The 19,345-nt window shown below is 45.5% G+C and overlaps 2 protein-coding genes across 2 annotated transcripts in view; both read right to left on the minus strand.

Annotated features, from left to right (window-relative positions):
* Positions 1 to 8,612, minus strand: part of LOC146341854 (vomeronasal type-2 receptor 26-like) — a 49,640-nt gene extending 41,028 nt beyond the window's left edge. Inside the window, exon 1 of the mRNA XM_084807067.1 lies at positions 8,325 to 8,612. Coding sequence (XP_084663193.1) covers positions 8,325 to 8,612 — 288 coding nt within the window. The remainder of the gene's footprint in view (positions 1 to 8,324) is intronic.
* A 4,977-nt stretch (positions 8,613 to 13,589) lies between these two features.
* On the minus strand, positions 13,590 to 17,577 carry LOC146341855 (vomeronasal type-2 receptor 26-like). Its single transcript, XM_084807069.1, has 2 exons — positions 17,517 to 17,577; positions 13,590 to 14,491 (listed from the first exon to the last, which is right to left on the minus strand). The coding sequence occupies exon 2, from the start codon at positions 14,487 to 14,489 to the stop codon at positions 13,590 to 13,592; it is 900 nt and encodes a 299-aa protein (XP_084663195.1). The 5' UTR covers positions 14,490 to 14,491; positions 17,517 to 17,577.
* Between the last annotated feature and the right edge of the window lie 1,768 nt (positions 17,578 to 19,345).

Here is a 19,345-nt window from a genome sequence, read left to right on the forward strand (position 1 = left end):
CCAATAAACAGTCACTATCAGCTTACCAAGCCGTTAGTCATGAGTGCGTCAGTATGATTCCCTTTTTGCTCCGCCTATATTTTCCCGCCACTCGGGCTCTTACGTAACTTGAGACGCCAATGGTTATGGAGTCTCCTTTTTCTAACAGCAGGGAATCCCACGGCAAAAGCTTAATGGTTACGCTCTTCAGAAATCATATAGCCGATGGTCAGTAGCTACAGGCTCTATGCAATTTTAACACAGTTCAAAGCTAAACACGGCTACCTTGACAGAGATCGTCAACATGGTCTTTCCGCTTCATTCTGCTTTGGGACAGTCTTATGGCACACTTTTCATTCGAAGAGGGGTCTAGCCTGTGCTCTGGGGGCTGATTCTTCACCTTTATTTTCTATTTTGCCTTCATCTTCTGGGTCTTTATTTTCAGTTTCCATTTTTTAGGGATTTCATCTCAATTAGGCGAGGTGATGATGTTGCACAACTCAGAACGTTGTGGGCAATTTTCCTGCCCCCCCCCTCTCGGCTTGCTAGGCTAACAGCTACTTCTTCGGCCTTACACTCTCACGCTCCCACGCTTTGTTAAAAGCCAGACTGTCCTGCAACATTTTTCTAATTAACAGCCTCTGATCTTGTTCTTTTTTTTTTCTCTCAGCTCGACCTTGAGCTTTTTGCTGTTTTCTCTCTCTATTCTGAATCTTTTTAAAAAAACCTTTTTCCTTCTTTGTTTGACATACATCTCAAGGGGGTGCAAGTCTTGAGCAGTAGACGAGCTCGCCTCCCTTTTTTTGTGAGAACACATCTTGTTATGGGTCACTGCCGATTTTATTAAATCTTCTGCCCAACACTTCAGTTCTTCAGTTTCTTTTATTAATGCTGATTGAGGTGTAAGAGGGGAACCTCCCGATCTCGTAGAGATGAAAGTCTCGGCAGACAATATCTGGGAGTTGAGGACCGTAGCTGAAATCGGCGAATTACTGCCGGTGGGGCTTGAAACTCCCAACCACAATGGCATATACACGGCTGATTTTGCTGGGCTCTAAAGAGCCTTTAGTAGGCCATCCTACACCAAAGGACAGCCACTCTATTTCATACAAAGTCTGCAACCGTTGAGGATTCATGGGGGGGGGTCCCCATAATCTCTACTAAAACCTTTCTTAAAATTTGCTAGCATACATCCCAAGGGGGTGCAAGGTTTGCTTCCCCCACCACCCATAGCCTCCCTCCTAAATTGAAGACAGACACAATTAGGGAATGGGAACTGGTCAGTGAGTAAGGGGTCTCACTGGCCGACACAAGAGGATTTTATACACCACGCACTTTGCTACTGGCTTGGGCACCCGGATGGTCAACGGTATGCGTCAGAAACCGCAGTAGCCACTCACACAATCATCAATCTCTCCACTGCATCCATATGTCCCTGCCACCCACTTTTCCCACTTTTTACCAGAGCGGAAAGCGGCTTCCCCAGCTTCCTCAGCTTCCTACTGAGTACTGGCGTGCTAGGTACTGGCGCCCACTCGGGGGTGTGATCAGGCCCCCCTTCTACCCGCAAGGAGTAGGTTCTTTTGTATACGTATACCACCAACACTGACCTTTTTCATAAGGCGGGGCCCTCTTTTTTTCTGCCCAGTGGCCTTTCTCCCTAAAGGCGGGGCCCTCTTTTTCCCATATACTTGCCTTTCTCCTGAAGGCTTCCAATGTGGGTTTCAGCTCAATTGCAGCTGCGATACAGGCAAAGCTCAAGTTCCTTCCTCCGCTTCCCAAGGTTCTCTTGCTGCTCGCTGCCGTTTGGGCGATCCCGGTGCAGGCGTTCTCCCATTCACTCGACAAAAAGGTCGGTGGCGCCAAGAAAGGGAGGCATGCGGCGAGCTCGTCTTCCCGGTGCGGCGATCAAGAGCAGGCAACTGCCACCTGTCTGGCTCAGAGCCTGCCACATCCGAGTCACGGCACCATTTATGTTGCAGAACCCAGAGTCAGAGAGACCACGGAGTGAAGGAAAAAGAGATTCTTTATTTAACGCGTGGGCTTAAGGCTGGAATCATTTCCAAAGAGCCAGAAGCCCCGAAATACATCAGCACATTGGTTTTATAGACATTGTGACACATGTGAAACGGCTCCTCCTCCCCCTCCCACGTGGGGTTGCAATCCTCAACATTTCTTCTCTTAGCACTATTGTTTATAATACAAGAACTGGGTTATAGTGTAGCCATGATAAGGAGAGAACAGAAGAGAACAGCAGAGAACAAGATATACAATTGTATGACCTTTGACAAGATAAGGAATTCCTGTGTCTCGTCAGCTTACAACAATATATTCAAGGGAGAAAGAGCTCAGCAAGAACATGAAGCATGAGACTGCATGAGGCTACTTAGTCTGACCCCCGATATGGCTGCTACAACTGGAGTGGACGGCAAAGGATAGAGCACCTTGGAATACATGGATATTCTCTTTCCAGGTCTGTGTATTGCCATATGATTTCAATTCTAGTTGGGCTGTCATAATCCACACTTTACCAGTTGGCATTTGTATTGCTTCTTTAACTTCTGAGATTCTTAATACATAATCCAAAATCAACATGGAACGAGAATCTCCGAAGAAGACAAATACTTTGGCTGTACTTTTCATGACTCTAACATGCAGTTGAACTGACCATTGTCTCATACTCCCAAAGTTATTGTAGATTGTGTCTATGAAGGCAAAGCAGATGCCATGCTTGGAAAAGTGTTGAACCACAACCTGCTTGATCCATTCCGAATTAACTCCAACTGAAGTGAATAATCCGATCCATGTCCACTTGAAATGGAGCAGCACATGCAGAATCCCCCTGTACTGATAGGCTTCATTTGGGACCATTTGGTAGGAAGGAATTCCTTGGTGCTATCCATCATCACTGAACCATATACAAGCTACACATAGATTGGGAGTAGGTGGATAGACAGAATTATTTTCAAAGTGGAATTAATAGAGTCCCCCTTTACCTGCCTGTGATTAGTCCCTGACTATATATCAGGGCTAGGCAAACTTTTGTGGCCTGCAAGCACACTTGATATTTGGGAGGGGAGGATGGTGTCCCAGGCACCATCACAAATTGCTGTGGGACCTAAACTGTTGGGAGCACCCCCTTCTCATAATTTTCACTTTTCTTTTCCCCTCTCCACTTTCTAGATGTTCAGCCTTTTTGTCCCCCTTCATGGATTCTCACTTTTCTTTCCCCCCGACTCCACAAGCCAGCTCTGGATAGGGCACCCTTTTCCCCAGTTCTGTTAGTCAGTGGACTTCAATAGAATTGGGGGAAAGAGTGCCCTGCTTAATAGATAGAGAGAGAGAGAGAGAGAGAGAGAGAGAGAGAGAGAGAGAGAGAGAGAGATGATAGATAGAGAGATAAAAATGGCTGGAGCAGGCCATCCACTGCCAAGGATGCTGTTGCCCCAAGGATCCTTAGTGGGGACAGGCTTCTCCCCTCAACCCTTGTTTTAGGTAGGGCACCCTTTCCCTCACCTTTACTAAAGGCCTTTGCTAGAGGCAGGGGGAAGTGTGGGGATTGTGGCTGCAGTCTGCTGTGTTGTTGGGTCTGCAAACACCAAGTTGCCAAGCCCTGACACACATACCATTGCCTCCTGGTTTTTAACTTGAGATTCAGAGATTTTTGTTGGATAGTCTGGTGTGACTTCACAGCAGTGTTGCTTTATGTAGAGAAAACAAGGCATAGGGATGCTGGAGAAATCTACCACAGACTCAAATGAGGCTGTATTCCAAAGAATCTGACCTCCAGGGTCTGCAGAGGACCAGCCACACTTACCTTCAGGTCTGGAGGAGTTCCCGCAGGGTGGCTCTCTAGCTTCCTAAAAAAACACAATACGCTAATGGCAGCTTGCAGTAAACAGCTGTTTACTGCTAATTCCAGGAATCAGTTGCAATTAGATAAAAGTAAGTGCTTTATGGCTGCAAATGGCAGAAAATAGTCCATTGATGGCTGTAATTCTCCTGTGATAGGCTAAAGGCAGCCTCAGTTAGCATACTGTGTTTTTTAGAAAGCTGGAGAACTGCTCTGACAGACGTGGCAGGGCTCCAGAGGACTTGTGGGGCCCCAAGCGGCCCAAAGTGCCCCACAGTGGACCCCTTCCCTGGACCAGACAGTGGGGAGTTCATACACCCCTAATGGCAACACAGCCATAGCCAGAGAAGACAATAAACACAGGCTAGAGCCAGTTTAGATAGAAGAAATTCAAATCAACTGACTTTATTACTGTTTTTATATACATCGTCAGAGAAGGCTATCTAAGACTGTTTGACTGCAAGCACTCCCCAAAGCTGTGTGTCTGAGTGTAAGCAAGCAATGGCATAAGGTATGGCTACATGCTCCCTCTCTTGGAAGGGCACACAAGGGGGGTGAACAAGACAAGGGGAAGGGGCTGTTGATGCAACGCATTGTCTGTCGCCTCCTCGTGTCTGAAAGCATGTGGAATTGATCCATGTATACAAGAGCGTTTCGCTCCTTTATTGCTATATAAAGCACGACATGCATGTCCCTTTCAAGTGCTGAACCTTTCCAGCAGTCAATTCTGTTTCCTTTGCAATGAAATGTCTCCTCTCATATGTATCTGCTCAGCCTTTGCAGTCACCTTCAGAGGCCCTCCTTTGGCTACTCCCTCTGAAGGAGATCAAGCAGCTCACTGCAAGAGAGGGGCTTCCCGCTCCTTCTGCCTCATTTATGGAATGCCTTCCACAGATAGGCTCACCTGATACCTACATTGTTATCTTTCTGGCAACAGGTGCAGACCTTTCTTTTCTCCCAGATGTTTAACAGTTTGGGGCTGGGGCCAGGGGTTGAAGAAGAAGAAGGTGTTTTTTATATATTTTATTCTAATGTCATTGTGTTGTATTGTGTTGTATTCATTTAGCTTTTGAAATCCCCCCAGAAAATGTTTGTTATTGGGCAGATTAATATATAATCAATAGATAAATAATTAATTTAATAAATCCTTTTTCATTTACAGAAGAAAATGACCTCTTTAGTGGTAAATTGCTCTTGTTTCAGGCACTGAGCACTCAACTGGGTAAAACCAGGGGGGAACTTTCCCCTTTACCTGGGAACAAACGTTTCTTTATCCGAGTTATAATATAGTCTGTTATATAGCCACCAAGGCAAGGGTGTTTGTTTTTGTTTTGTTTGTCTTTTAGTGGTTGCACCTCCCTAAAGAAATGTGCCTGTATTTCATTTTTTTTCAGTGCCAGGTTAATACATTTTAGTTCAAGAAATGTCATACTCTTCTTCACATTTTAAGCTATTTCCTCATTTTATCATTAATGTAATGGTTTGATGGCATATTGTAATGTTGTATGATGGAAATAATTTATTATTTTCCTTTGTTGTTGGGATCTGTTGGATGAATGGCAGTATACAAATGTTTTAAATAAACATAATAAAATAAAATAATCTTTGGGAATAAAATAATGGGAACATCGATTGGTTCTCATACATGACATCAGAGGCCCAGTATAGGATGCTTGATCATGCAAGTATGGAAAAAGAGGATATGCACTGTCATTCATGGTAAAGGCAATTGTGGATGTGCTTTGCTGATCATCAGTGGTGTCACTGGATTTGCCATATTCTTTAGGAGTTGTTGATGTGCAGAGCATTGGCTGCTGGAATGGAAGAGTAAGGAGATTACCATATGCTGTTCCTGGAGATCTTCCCTTTGTAATGGCAGTTCGCTTGTGAGTAACAGAGTTCAGAGACTCAATGGCCAGGTTTTGGTATATTAACAAGGCCATGTGTACATAACCAATAGGCAGAAATCTAGATCACACAGGGTCATGTGCTTAGTAAGGAATTTTGTGCTGCACTGCCAAAGCAATAGGGGTATATGAGAATTCCATTTGGGGGATGAAAGCTCAACCGTTTTTACAGTTCAGGCCTGCAGATTTCATTTTCCCCTGATGGTGTTGAGTCAGTGTGTAGGAAGTCCATCCAATATATGGATTCCCTGTTTTTTAATGGCAGCAATTTGACAAATTTGTTTCCCCCTGCCACACCGCCCTCAAGCCTTTAGATTTGCACAAATGGGGTTGTGATTTTTTTTTAATTAAGTTATCAGAGACCTTGTGCAAATGCACATGGTCATAAGTCCCCCTGTCCACTCTGTAGCTGTGCCGAGGCATATTCTTGTAAATGTCCTTGTCAGTTTCACCCTCTCCACACACTACCTTATTTAGCCCAGCAGAGCCATATTCTGCACTTCTCAAGGAACTTGTAAATTTCATCCTCCACTTTGGTACTTCCTGAGCAAAGGGCAGGGGGGCATGGAATGAACAAGTTGTTGGAGGGTTCAGGGTGGTTTGTCAACCATGGCAACAAGCCACCATGGCCAGGTTCATATGCCATGACAAGCCGCGCTACTGAAAGTAATTATACCATTCCCCTGGCATGCATGGCAGGGGAAAAAAGCCACTGTGGCTTAATTCCCCTCCTGCAATTATGCAAACTGAGCCAGTGTATGGTGGTTTCTCCTTATGGGTACCCACCCTATATCTAATAACTAACCCAATCTACCTAATATAGATGAGACCTAGAGGGTTTTTAGGCTGGTGGATCCAGCCAAAGAATTAAAGACCTTCAAGGGTGGCAGTAGAAATGCCATGAGAAGGAAAGAGCAAACAGGTGTGCTTTTTTATTATTTTGCCTGCTTTTCTTTCCATTCACAGAAAAGGGTGTTACCAGTCTATGACAATGCCATGCAATTTATTGTCCACCTTAAAAGAAAGGGACTGGCAGTAAGAAAAATCGAAGAAGCTCTACCTGTGCTTGCTGTCAAGGCCAAGACCAAAGAAATATTTGGTAAATATTTATGTAGGCTAAAACGGCAAATCAAAAAGGGACGCAAATAGCACCCGCTACGCTATTTGCATTCCCCTTTATTTTCGCTGTAATAGTCTACGTGAATATTTACGTAGACTAAGACGGCCAAAAATAAGGAACGCAAATGGCGGCGGCCATAGCTGCCGCCATTTGCGTACGCGGTTTTGGGGGTTTTTTTACCCAGAGCCCTCCACGGCTGGAAATCTAGCTGCGGACGGCTCTGGCCTGGGCCTGGCCTGCTGCTCTCTGGAGCCGCTGCGGAGCAGAGCTGGCTGTCGAGGATTCCAGGGTGAGGAACGGATCGCCTCCCCCCCCATCGAGGATTCTGGGGGGAGGGATGGAACGCCTCTCCCCCCATGAACATAATCCATGGAAAGGTAAGTGACTTTCGTACATCCCTAAGTGAAGAATGATTTGGTGCTGAGTGCGGAATTATCATTGAGACATCAGGTTCAGCAGAGCCTGGACAAGGTGATGACATGGTCACCCAGGTTCCTAATTGTGTGGTTACAGAGATGTTGGAAATGTGGGTGACAAAACTGATCAGGCTAGGTGCCAAGGGAAAAAAAAGAAGAGATTTTTGCAGATGGATCATCTATTCCTGTCACATGCCAAAATTAGGCACTATGTTCTTTAGTTGCACAGGGATGATGGATTCCATCTTTCAACAGAAGGGTCAAGAGCAAAATAAAAGTAAAGAACAGCCTCTCCCCCTCAGTCTCTTTGCTTTGTTTCCAACTCCCAAACTCAACTTTTTCTCAGACTCATTTTTTAAAAAACGTTCTATGGCTATACCTTCTAAGTTGGGACATAAGAACATAAGAAGAGCCCTGCTGGATCAGACCAAAGGTCCATCCAGTCCAGCATTCCATTCACACAGTGGCCAACCAGCTGTCAACCAGTAACCCACAAGCAGGACATGAGTGCAACAGAACCCTCCCTCCCATGTTCCCTAGCAACTGGTACTGGTAGGTCACAGCCATCAGGACCAGTAGTCATTGATAGCATTCTCTTCCAGGAATTTGTCTAACCCCTTTTGAAAGCCATCCAAATTGGTGGCCATCGCTACATCCTGTGGTAGCAAATTCCATAGTTTAACTATGCACTGTGTGAAGAACTACTTGTTTTATCTTTCCTGAATCTCCCACCAATGGTGGGACACAGAGGAACTGAACCATGTTGGAAACATCTGCTTCTGACAGCAGAAGTGTCCATACTACAATTTCTCAGATTGATTAATACCAACCTGGATAAAGTTGGGAAAAAAGCGGGGGGGGGGGAAATCCCAGGTATAAAGGAATTATCAGAATCATTTCACTTCCTTCCACTTCATAATTTACAGAAATAAGAAGGTATACCTGATGACATGAAATACATCCATCTCTATTTATATGAGACCACAAAGTCACATCCAGGAAGAAAATGATTAACTGGATCATTCGTAAATTGCACACATACTCCCTACCTGAGAAATCTTGTAGATACCCAAAATATTCTGCATCTGATAAGAGGAGTCCAAGTCAAGTCCTGTGATGACTGCAATAAGATTACCCTGGATATCACACTTGTAGTTGGGAACAAATTGGTTCATTGGAGAAATAAGATGCAATGCTGAATGAGACGTCCACCTTGTATTCATATGGCCATCATAGACATGGAATCCCAAGGTGACATTGGGTAAGATCTGGGGTTTTCTGTTGATTTCCTGTATGGCAAATACCAAGGCCAGGATATGCTGGTAGTTCTGAGTCATTGCCCTACAATGAGAATTCCATTTGAGTCACAAATCTCTCTTGTATTTTGTAAAACCATTGCTACTGCATTGTGTGTCATTTTTGTCTCTGTTATACAACATTACACAGTCAAGAGTGTGTCATTTTAATTGCTAATACTAATGCTCTTGGGAAAAGAACCTCAAGAATCAACGTAAGTAGTGTAAACAGGAATCCACAGTTCTATGGATGAGAGTATAGAGAGGTGTCTTGATGATGGGTGAATTCACCTGTTAGTTATCCCTCTCAAAATTAGTAAGGCATATGAGATTTTGGTTACATCAAAACAGCTGCATGTTTTAATTAAATCCATCGCCCTCTCTTTCCACATCATATAATTCTGTTACAACCTTTCAAGTTCTCCAGATCTATTCCTTAAGCTAGGTGGTACGAAAAGCAGGTCATGGGGGAAAACAACAGCAACGTCCAAAAATGTGGCCAGCACTTGTGGCCATGGCATCTGCAGTATATGTAGGGATGTCAGAGAATTCCATGACGGATCTCGGTGAGGCCGAATGCTAGTGCATTTGGTCCTCCAAAATCCATCGCAGAATGGCCTGCCACCCCCCCCCCACCCCCCGCGGATCCCCCTGGGACGAGACTTACCTGGGACGGATGTTCCGGATGGCGGCAGCTCCAGCAGCAGCTTCGGCGGCAGCTGGTCTTCTGAATGAATGCCGCCGCCACTATTTGCAGTCTGTGTCCCCCCCATAGACGTTATAGGCTACATAAAGACATACGTAGCCTATCACATCTGGGTAAAAAAAAATGCATACGCAAATGGCAGTGGCTATGGCCGCCGCCATTTGGGTTCCTTATTTTTCGCCGTCTTAGTCTACGTTAGGTGTGGACGAAAGTCACTTACCTTTCATCGAAGCTTGTTCGCGGTGGGGGGGAGGCACTTCACTGCTCCCCCTGCGAAGTTCAGGCCGGGGGGGGGAGGCTTCCCGCCCCCCCCGGGCTGAAATTCAGGCCGGGGGGGAGGCTTCCCGCCTCACCCTGGCCGAAATTCAGGCTGGGGAGGAGGCTTCCTGCCTCGCCCGGCCGCAAACTCGAAAGTTTTTTTTTTAAAAAAAAGAAACGCCCCCGTGATAGGCTACGTTAATCGTTATGTAGCCTATCACTGGTGTGTGTTTGCTTCTTTTTTACTTTCATTTTATTAGGTAGCCGGGTAGATGGGGCGCTCCTCCCCGGCCTGAATTTCGGCAGCGAGGGATGGGGTGCCTCCCCCCCGGCCTGAATTTTGGCCGGGCGAGACGGGGTGCCTCCCCCCCTCACCTGAACTTCGGGGGGAGAACAGAAGCGCCTCCCCCACACCGCGAAGCAAGCTGCGGGACCAGTTAAGTTCCTTTCGTCCATCCATAGGAAAAGGTAAGTGACTTTCGTACATCCCTAGGCCCAGTGCTCTTCAACATTTTTATTAATGACCTGGATGAGGAGGTGCAGGGAATGCTGTTCACATCTGGAGATGACACAAAATTGGGTGGGGTAGCTAATACCTTGGAAGACAGAAACAAAATTCAAAGTACTCTTGATAGACTGGAGTACTGGGCTGAAAACAACAGAATAAAAATTCATAGGAATAAATGCCAAGTTTTCCAACTAGGAAAAAGAAACAAAACGCACAGTTACAGGATGGGGGATATATGGCTCAACAACACTACAAGTGAGAAGGATCATGGAACTGTTGTAGACTACAAGCTGAATATGATCCAACTATGTGATGTGGCTGCAGAATAGTCAAATGCTATTTTGGGCTGCATTAATAGAAGCATAGCTTCCAAATCCCGGGAAGTACTAGCTCCCCTCTACTCAGAGCTGGTTAGGCCTCATCTGGAGTACTGTTTCCAGTTCTGGGCACCGCACTTGAAGAAGGATGCAACAAGCTGGAGAGGGTTCAGGGGAGGGCAACAAAGATGATCAGGGGCCTGGAAACAAAGCTCTATGAGGAGAGGCTGAAAGAACTGGGCATGTTTACCCTTGAGAAGACAAGACTGAGGGGAGATAAGAGAGCGCTCTTCAAGTACTTGAAAGGTTGTCACAGAGAGGAAGGCCAGGATCTCTTTTCGGTCATCCCAGAGTGCAGAACACGGAATAATGGGCACAAGTTAACAGGAAGCCAGATTCTGGCTGAACATCAGGAAAAACTTCCTGACTGTTAGAGCAATACCACAATGGAACCAATGGCCTAGGGAGGTGGTGGGCTCTCCCACACTGGAGGCATTCAAGGTGAAGCTGGACAGGAGATGCTCTGACTTGGATTCCTGCATTGAGCAGGGGGTTGGACTCGATAGCCTTCTACGCCCCTTCTAACCCTCCTATTCTATGATACTATGAGGCCAGAAGGATCTTAATCTCCTTGTCCTGCCAGTATGCAACATTTTTTTGGAGGGAGCCATTTTGGAAGAAAAATTGCCCTTGACATCTAGGAACCATAGAGTACAGTTCCGTTAAAATAAACTATAGCACCACCACCTGACAGGCATGAGTATATGCGCATCATCACTCAACAGAGACAGGAATTGGATACAAGGGCAACCCATTCTTTATTATGAACACTTTAGCACCGGACATACATACATACATACAAAGAAATTTGCAAAGCATAATAAACTGTGGCCAATGTGTAAAATTCACAGACAGCTTTAGGTAGACACATACATCCATCGCCCAACTGCCCTCCTGTTTTCCCAAAGGTAATTTTTAATAGCCTCCTTGACCACTTTACCCTGCTCAGACTGAACATTGCCATCATCCAGGCAGGACAGACCCAAGGTTGGAAGAACAAAGGTATTGTTTTCCTGCAGATTTAGGGCATGTCCCTTCGTTCTGCATATGTTGTATAATATAACACAGGCACAGATGACTGAAGGCACATTCTCCTCCACAATGTCAAGTCATCCAGAAAGGCACCTCCATCTGCTTTTCAGCCTTCCAAATGCCCTTTCAACAACATTCCTGGCTCTACTTAAACAGTAATTGAAATAAGACTTCTTTCCATCCAGATGCCCTCTGTAAGGTCTCATTAGCCAGGAACAAATGGGGCTTGCTCCATTTGCAACTATTGGGGGGGGTATTTCCACATCCCCTACAGTCCAGGTTGTAGGGATGTACGAAACTCACCATTTTGCGGAATCTTTCACGGTGGGGAGGGAGGCGCTCCATCCCTCCCCCCAGAATCCTCGACAGGGTTGGAGGTGAACTGGTCCTCCCCCCTGGAATCCGGCCCAGCCGGCTCCACTCCACGAGCCGCTGGCCAGGGCCGTCCACGGACGGGCTAATGCAAACGCAAATGGCAACGGCTATGGCGGCCGCCATTTGTGTTACCTATTTTTTGCCATTCTAGCCTACGTAAATATTTATGTAGGCAATTATGGCGAGAAAAAATAGCAAATAGCGTTGCCCTTATTTTCGCCGTAGTCTACGTAAATCTTTACGTAATCTTTACGTAGACTACAGGGACCAAATAAGGAACGCGAATGGCGGCTCCCTATGGGGGCCGCAATTTGCATACGCACTTTTTTTTTTCCAAAGTCACCCGTGATAGGCTACGTGACGATTAACGTAGCCTATCACGGCTGACTTTGCAGATCTAGCCGTGATAGGCTACGTTAATCGTTACGTAGCCTATCACAGGGGCGTTTTTTTTTTCTTTTGAAGTTCGCGGCCGGGGAGACGGGGCGCTTCTCCGCGGCCTGAATTTCGGCCAGGTGAGGAGGGAAGCTTCCCCCCCCCGGCCTGAACTTTGGGGGGAGCAACGAAGCACCTCCCCCCCACCGCGAAGCAAGCTGCGAGACCAGGTAAGTGACTTTCGTGCACCCCTAATTCTATCCAATGGGCATCATTCCAGACTTTGAGAATGAAGTTCTCCCCCCAATCCTTGCTTGAAGGTCTAACGGTGGAAGATTGAGGGCATTCTCACATGAGTACCACAGTCAGCATTATGTTCAGGTTAGTTTGCAGTGTGGCAGAAAAATAATCTTGATGCCTCTGAAAAAATCTGAGCCCAAGCAACCGAGATCATCTCCTCTTTGCTCGCTGAGCCTCAGTGAGAGTCAAGGCCCAATAAGCAGCACATATAAAACTAAGAAGGAGTACAGTTAGTCCCGTGTTCTCAATGAGGGCACTCGATTTCTAGGGATGTATGAATCCCACTCACCCATCCAGTCCAGGGCATCTGCTGGGGGGGGGGGTAGGCGACCTGTCCCTCCCCCCAGAATACTCACTGGCTGGCTCCGCTCTGCAGCATATCCATAGAGCTGCTGGCCGGTTCCCAAGTGAGACCAATACGGCCGCCATGCCATATAGCTGGCTGAAGGGGACTACAGCTTGAGGATGCAAATGGCGTCCAGGACGTCATTTGCAGCCATAACAGCCTTAGTTTAAGGTAAATGCAGCCATTTATGGCTGGGTTTACCTTAAACTAAGGTCTTTACGGCCGCAAATGGCATTCCGGACGCCACTGGCATCCTCAGTCAATCTGCCCAGCCAGTGATATGGCAAAGGCAGCCGTATCATTGGCGCTCCAGAGCCGGCTGGTGGAGAGGATCCGGGTCCGGCCAGTGAGGATTCCTCCTGGAGGTGCAGGTAGGAGATATCAGATTACAAGGATTTTTATTTATCATACCATGTAAAATCATGAAGTACCTGGGTGTGCATTCAAAAGTATGTAATCTTATCCCAATGATTAAATACTCTTTCTGCACTTTTTAAAAGTACGCATTTTTCATGAGTATTTTTCTAATGTATGTGTTAGAAAAATGTATGTGTTTTTTCAGACACATTCCTCCCCCACCCCCTGTGAACAAAATTAGAGGCCAAGGAGTGCAGATTACACTCACATTCAGGTTCAGGAGGTGGGAATGGGTAAATAATTCTCGTCCGAAGCAAGCTGAAACAAGTGTCTTATACATCCCTAATTATAAGACGCTGCAGATGGAGGCCAGAAGGATATTTAATCAGAGCTTTCTCTTTATGAGCTGCTCCCGGTGGTTCAGCTCAGGCCTCAGAACAATCGTGTAGCATTTAGGGAAAAAGAAGAAACTCAGCAACCCAGCACTCGAGGCTAAGATAGAGAATATCTCCACAGCTACCATGCGTCTCCCCTTGCTGCTCAAATAGGCTGGAACAAACGATAACCAGACACTGCAAAACACCAGCATGCTGAAAGTGATCAATTTTGCTTCGTTGAAACGATCAGGGAGCTTCCTCGCTAGAAAAGCTACAGTAAAACTAACAATAGCCAGGAAGCCCATGTAGCCCAGGACACAGTAAAACATCGTAGCTGAGCCCTCATTGCATTCCAATACAATTTCTTCCATTTCTGCATGCATATCAACGTCTGGGAATGGAGGAGAGGTTGCCAACCACACAGTACAAATGCCTGCTTGAATGAGGGAGCAGGAAAGAACAATGGAGCTGCCCAGGCCTTTCCCCACCCACTTCCTCATACTGGATCCTGGCTGGGTGGCCATGAAAGCCAGAACCACAGTAATGGTTTTTGCCAAGACAGATGACACAGCCACTGAGAAAATTATGCCAAAGGTAGTTTGGCGGAGGAGACATGTCACCCTCCGGGGTTGGCCAATGAATACTAAGGCACAAATGAAACAAAGCAAGAGGGAGATGAGAAGAGTGTAAGTGAGGTTCCGGTTGTTGGCTTTGATTATGGGGGTGTCATTGTGTTTTATAAAAATTCCTAGCACTAAAACAGTGATTAAAAAAAATGAAAGAGCACCAGTTGTCAAACCAAGCCCAAGAGGTTCTTCATAAGACAAGAAAGTTATAAGCTTGGGAATGCATGAACTGCGGTGCTTATTTGGATAATGATCCTCTGGACACTGGTGACAGTCAGTCATATCTGAAAGTTAGAAGATGTATTTTCAGTTATACAGATATTCCATATCGTAATTATCTAAAAGAACTCACTTTAGTAGGAAAGTGCCTACAATAATGAATCAAACACATAGATAACCATTTGCAGGAGTGTCCACAACCCGATGTAACTGTATATTGCCTTATTTGTGTGACAAAGGGGTGGCACCTTTAGGGAGCAACCCTATTTGCCCTGGACAGTGTCTGTGACATAGGATCATTTGGTTTCTGGGATTGGAGGTCAGAACAGGGCTCCAATCTCAGAGCCCAGAAACCGCACTCGCTGCCCCAACCCCCTCATAGCCAGCACAGTTCTCTCCACACTGGCTGCGTCTCCACGCTCGGAAACAGCATGGAGACAGGGAAAAGGGAGTAGTCCTAATGGCGGGAGGGACTACAGAAGCCATGTTACACAGCTTCCTATGCACATCCCGGCCTCCTTCCCTCCCCCTCCCCAAAGCTGTGCCTAAATCTGAACATCTTCATAGTACCCACCATCACCATTCACTATTTGTCTCGCCTAACAACTCTTGAATATAGTAACCTTTCCTCATGGGAGTATTGCTCCAGCCCCTTGATACACTATTTCACCATTTCCTACACCACTTATGGCTCTACAATATCCATTTTTGTGGTACTGTGATCAGAATTATATACATTATTGCAAGTGTGGTGACATCATAAATCTGTATAAAGGCAGTATGATATTGGCAGTTTTATTCTTCATGCCTTTCCTAATGATCCCCAACATGGAATTTGCCTTTTTCACAGCAGCTGCACACTGGGTCAATATTTTCATTGAGCTACCCACCATTCAACATCACAGTAATTCAAGTCTATGCCCCAACCACTGAGGCCGAAGAAGCTGAGGTTGATCGGTTCTATGAAGACCTACAACACCTTCTAGAACTAACACCAAAAAAAGATGTCCTCTTCATCACAGGGGATTGGAATGCTAAAGTAGGAAGTCAAGAAATCACCGGGATAACAGGCAGGCATGGCCTTGGTGTACAAAATGAAGCAGGACAAAAGCTAATAGAGTTTTGCCAAGAGAACATGCTGATCATAGCAAACACTCTTTTCCAACAGCACAAGAGGCGACTCTACACATAGACATCACCAGATGGTCAATATCGAAATCAGATTGATTATGTCCTTTGCAGCCAAAGATGGAGAAGCTCCATACAGTCAGTAAAAACAAGACCTGGAGCTGACTGTGGCTCAGATCATGAGCTGCTTCTTGCAAAATTTCGGCTTAAATTGAAGAACGTCGGGAAAACCACTAAACTGTTCAGGTATGACCTAAATCATATCCCTGATGAATATACAGTGGAGGTGAGGAATAGATTTCAGGGATTAGACCTGATAGACAGAGTGCCTGAGGAACTATGGACGGAGGTCCGTAACATTGTTCAGGAGGCAGCAACGAAATCCATCCCAAAGAAAAAGAAATGCAAGAAAGCCAAGTGGCTGTCTGATGAGGCTTTACAAGTAGCTGAGGAAAGAAGGGAAGCGAAAAGCAAGGGAGAAAGGGGAAGATATACCCAACTGAATGCAGAGGTCCAGAGAATAGCAAGGAGAGACAAGAAGGCCTTCTTAAGTGAACAATGCAAAGAAATCGAGGAAAAAAACAGAATGGGAAAGACACATGCCAGCAAGGTGATGCTCAAAATCCTACAAGCTAGGCTTCAGCAGTATGCGAACCGAGAACTACCGGAAGTACAAGCTGGGTTTAGAAGAGGCAGAGGAACTAGAGATCAAATCGCCAACATTCGCTGCATCATGGAGAAAGCAAGAGAATTCCAGAAAAACGTCTATTTCTGCTTCATTGACTATGCAAAAGCCTTTGATTGTGTGGATCACAACAAACTGTGGCAAATTCTGAAAGTGATGGGAGTACCAGACCACCTTACCTGTCTCCTGAGAAACCTGTACCAGGGTCAAGAAGCAACAGAAAGAACCAGACATGGAACAACCGATTGGTTCAAAATTGGGAAAGGAGTACGACAAGGCTGCATATTGTCACCCTGCTTATTTAACTTATATGCAGAGTACATCATGAGAAATGCTGGGTTGGATGAATCAGAGGTTGGAATTAAGATTGCCGGGAGAATTATCAACAACCTCCGATATGCACACGATACCACCCTAATGGCAGAAAGCAAAGAGGATCTAAAGAGCCTCTTGTTGAGGGTGAAAGAGGAGAGTGCAAAAGCTGGTTTGAAACTCCACATTAAAAAAACTAAGATCATGGCATGTGGCCCCATCACTTCCTGGCATATAGAAGGGGAAGAAATGGAAGCAGTGACAGATTTTACTTTCTTGGGCTCCAAGATCACCGCAGACGGTGACTGTAGCCATGAAATTAAAAGACGCTTGCTCCTTGGGAGGAAAGCTATGGCCAACCTAGACAGCATAGTAAGAAGCAGAGACATCACCTTGCCGACAAAGGTCCATCTAATCAAAGCTATGTTTTTCCCAGTAGTAATGTATGGCTGTGAGAGCTGGACTATAAGGAAGGCTGAGCGCCGAAGAATTGATGCTTTCGAACTGTGGTGCTGGAGAAGACTCTTACGAGTGCCCTGGACTGCAAGGAGGTCAAATCAGTCCATCCTAAAGGAAATCAACCCTGAGTGCTCATTGGAAGGACAGATAATGAAGCTGAAGCTCCAATATTTTGGCCACCTAATGCGAAGAGAAAACTCCCTGGAAAAGACCCTGATGCTGGGAAAGACTGAAGGCAAAAGGAGAAGGGGACGGCAGAGGATGAGATGGCTAGATAGCATCACGGATGCAATGAATATGAACTTGAGCACGCTCCGGGAGAGAGCGCAGGACAGGAAGGCCTGGCATGCTATGGTCCATGGGGTCACGAAGAGTCGGACATGACTGAACGACTGAAAAACAACAACCCACCAGAAACACAAGATTTCTTTCCTCTTCCACCAACACGAGCTGATAGTGTGAACCCCCCATTGTATTTGAAAAGTGCTGTATGAGAAAATTCTCACCGTTCTGGTCAGAAATCTTCCCTTCTGGACATGGAATGCAGTTGTAGCAGCAGAACGGCTCCCCCTCCTTCTTTTGCTTGCTGTGGCCAGGCTGGCAATGGCCGTTACACACAGAGATGGGCTGTGCCTAATCCAGGAAAGACAGAGGAGAATGCTAAACTGCCTATTCCACCAACGAAATATGAGAATCTTCAGGCGAATGGGTTAGAATCCTTAAGGTTCAGAAGTGAACATGATATAACGCAATCAGCTTCTGTGGGTTTCCTGATTGTGAGGTGCACGTCTTCAATAGAATATTTTACCTTTAAAATAAAGGCCAAAAGCAAATATTTCCATGGATTAGATGCCTAGCCCATTGACTCAACACGAAAACCCAGACCAATTTGCTTGTGAGTAAGCTCCTTTGAACTCAGTGGGACTTACTTCAGAGTAGTCATATACAGAGGGTCGCTGTTATACTTGCACACTTCATGATATGAAATATTGGAAGTGTCTATGTGTGGACCTAGGTGTTGAAGATGTTAGTTAGTATTCCTCCTGTCAAGCTCCTACAGTCCATATGTCTGAGAGGTTAAAATAAAAGAAACTGAAAGGAATCCAGACCCTTCACCTCCTCAGTGGGCCTGAGAAATTCAGGGATAATTTGAGTTCATGCTTAAATAGGAGATATGTGAATGTAGAGGGAGAGAAAGAGAGATTCTCTTTGGACTCTAATATATGCTTAAAAACTTATCCATGCATCATGTCATGTGAGATAACCCCTTTGAACTGCCACACCTTATTCATAATTGACATGCTTCCCAAATGCCTGCATTCATTCAGGTCTTACCTGGTGAAATGAGCTGTGCCATACAATGTCATCTTCATTAAGGGTCAATGCTTCGGCTACTGGAGCTTGGGGGTTTATCCTTCCAACTTTTAGTCTAACAAAAGAATGGTTTGGAAATATGACCCAATTTATAACATCAAAGTCTGTTATTAATACTCCATTCTGGTCAAAGGAAACCTTGTCCCCAGCACTGTTGTTAAAAGACACTTGTTTCAGAAAGTGGTGGAGCTAGGTTGAATATGAAAAAGAAGTTTTTAATAAAAAGGATGCAACAAGAAACGGAATCATCTATCTATCATCTATCTATCACCTCCATCCTGATTGTTCTGAAAGCTTACATCTTGGATGCATCACTCCTTCATTTTGAAGGAAAGGGTGCACCAGTCGAAGCAGTGACAAAATATACCCAGTGGCCTCATTTCCACTTTGGGGGCCAAAAATGCTCCTGGGATGGAACAAGGCTACAATGTCATATGATCACATAACATCTTTTTTTTCCCAAAGGGCAATGTCTGGCTCCATTTCCAAATGAAGAGGTGGAATATGCAACCCTCACCCACCTCGTAAACCATTAGCGTTACAGTGCCCGTGTCCCCACCCCCACCTATGGAAGTTCTGATCTAGGAAAGAAGCTAAAGCACTGGGAGGTTGCTACCAAAGACTACCCATGTCTATTGGTCCAGAATAAGCATTTCTGGCTACCTTTCTCAAACATAAGGAAAAGCCCCTTTGCTAAGATGTGTCAATCCAAATTCTGATTCTATTTTAAGTCACATCGTGGTGGCTCCATGACGCTCACTAAGTAGAAACAGCTTAGCCTCCTTTTGTTCTCCCGATCATCAACCATTCAAACAGAACCTGTTTGCTTTGCTACACAGATTAATACCTGTTGAGTTACTCAGAGATGGTACTCATGCTCCATGAGTTGGTTGGATATTTGTATGCAATGGTAAAGTTACCAGTGACAAAGCTGTGGAAGAAACAGGTCTGCAGTGTCTTC

This window comes from Heloderma suspectum, chromosome 6 (assembly GCF_057233095.1).
Source record: "Heloderma suspectum isolate Gila_16-S chromosome 6, 16-S_ref, whole genome shotgun sequence".
In the NCBI taxonomy this organism is placed as follows: domain Eukaryota; kingdom Metazoa; phylum Chordata; class Lepidosauria; order Squamata; family Helodermatidae; genus Heloderma; species Heloderma suspectum.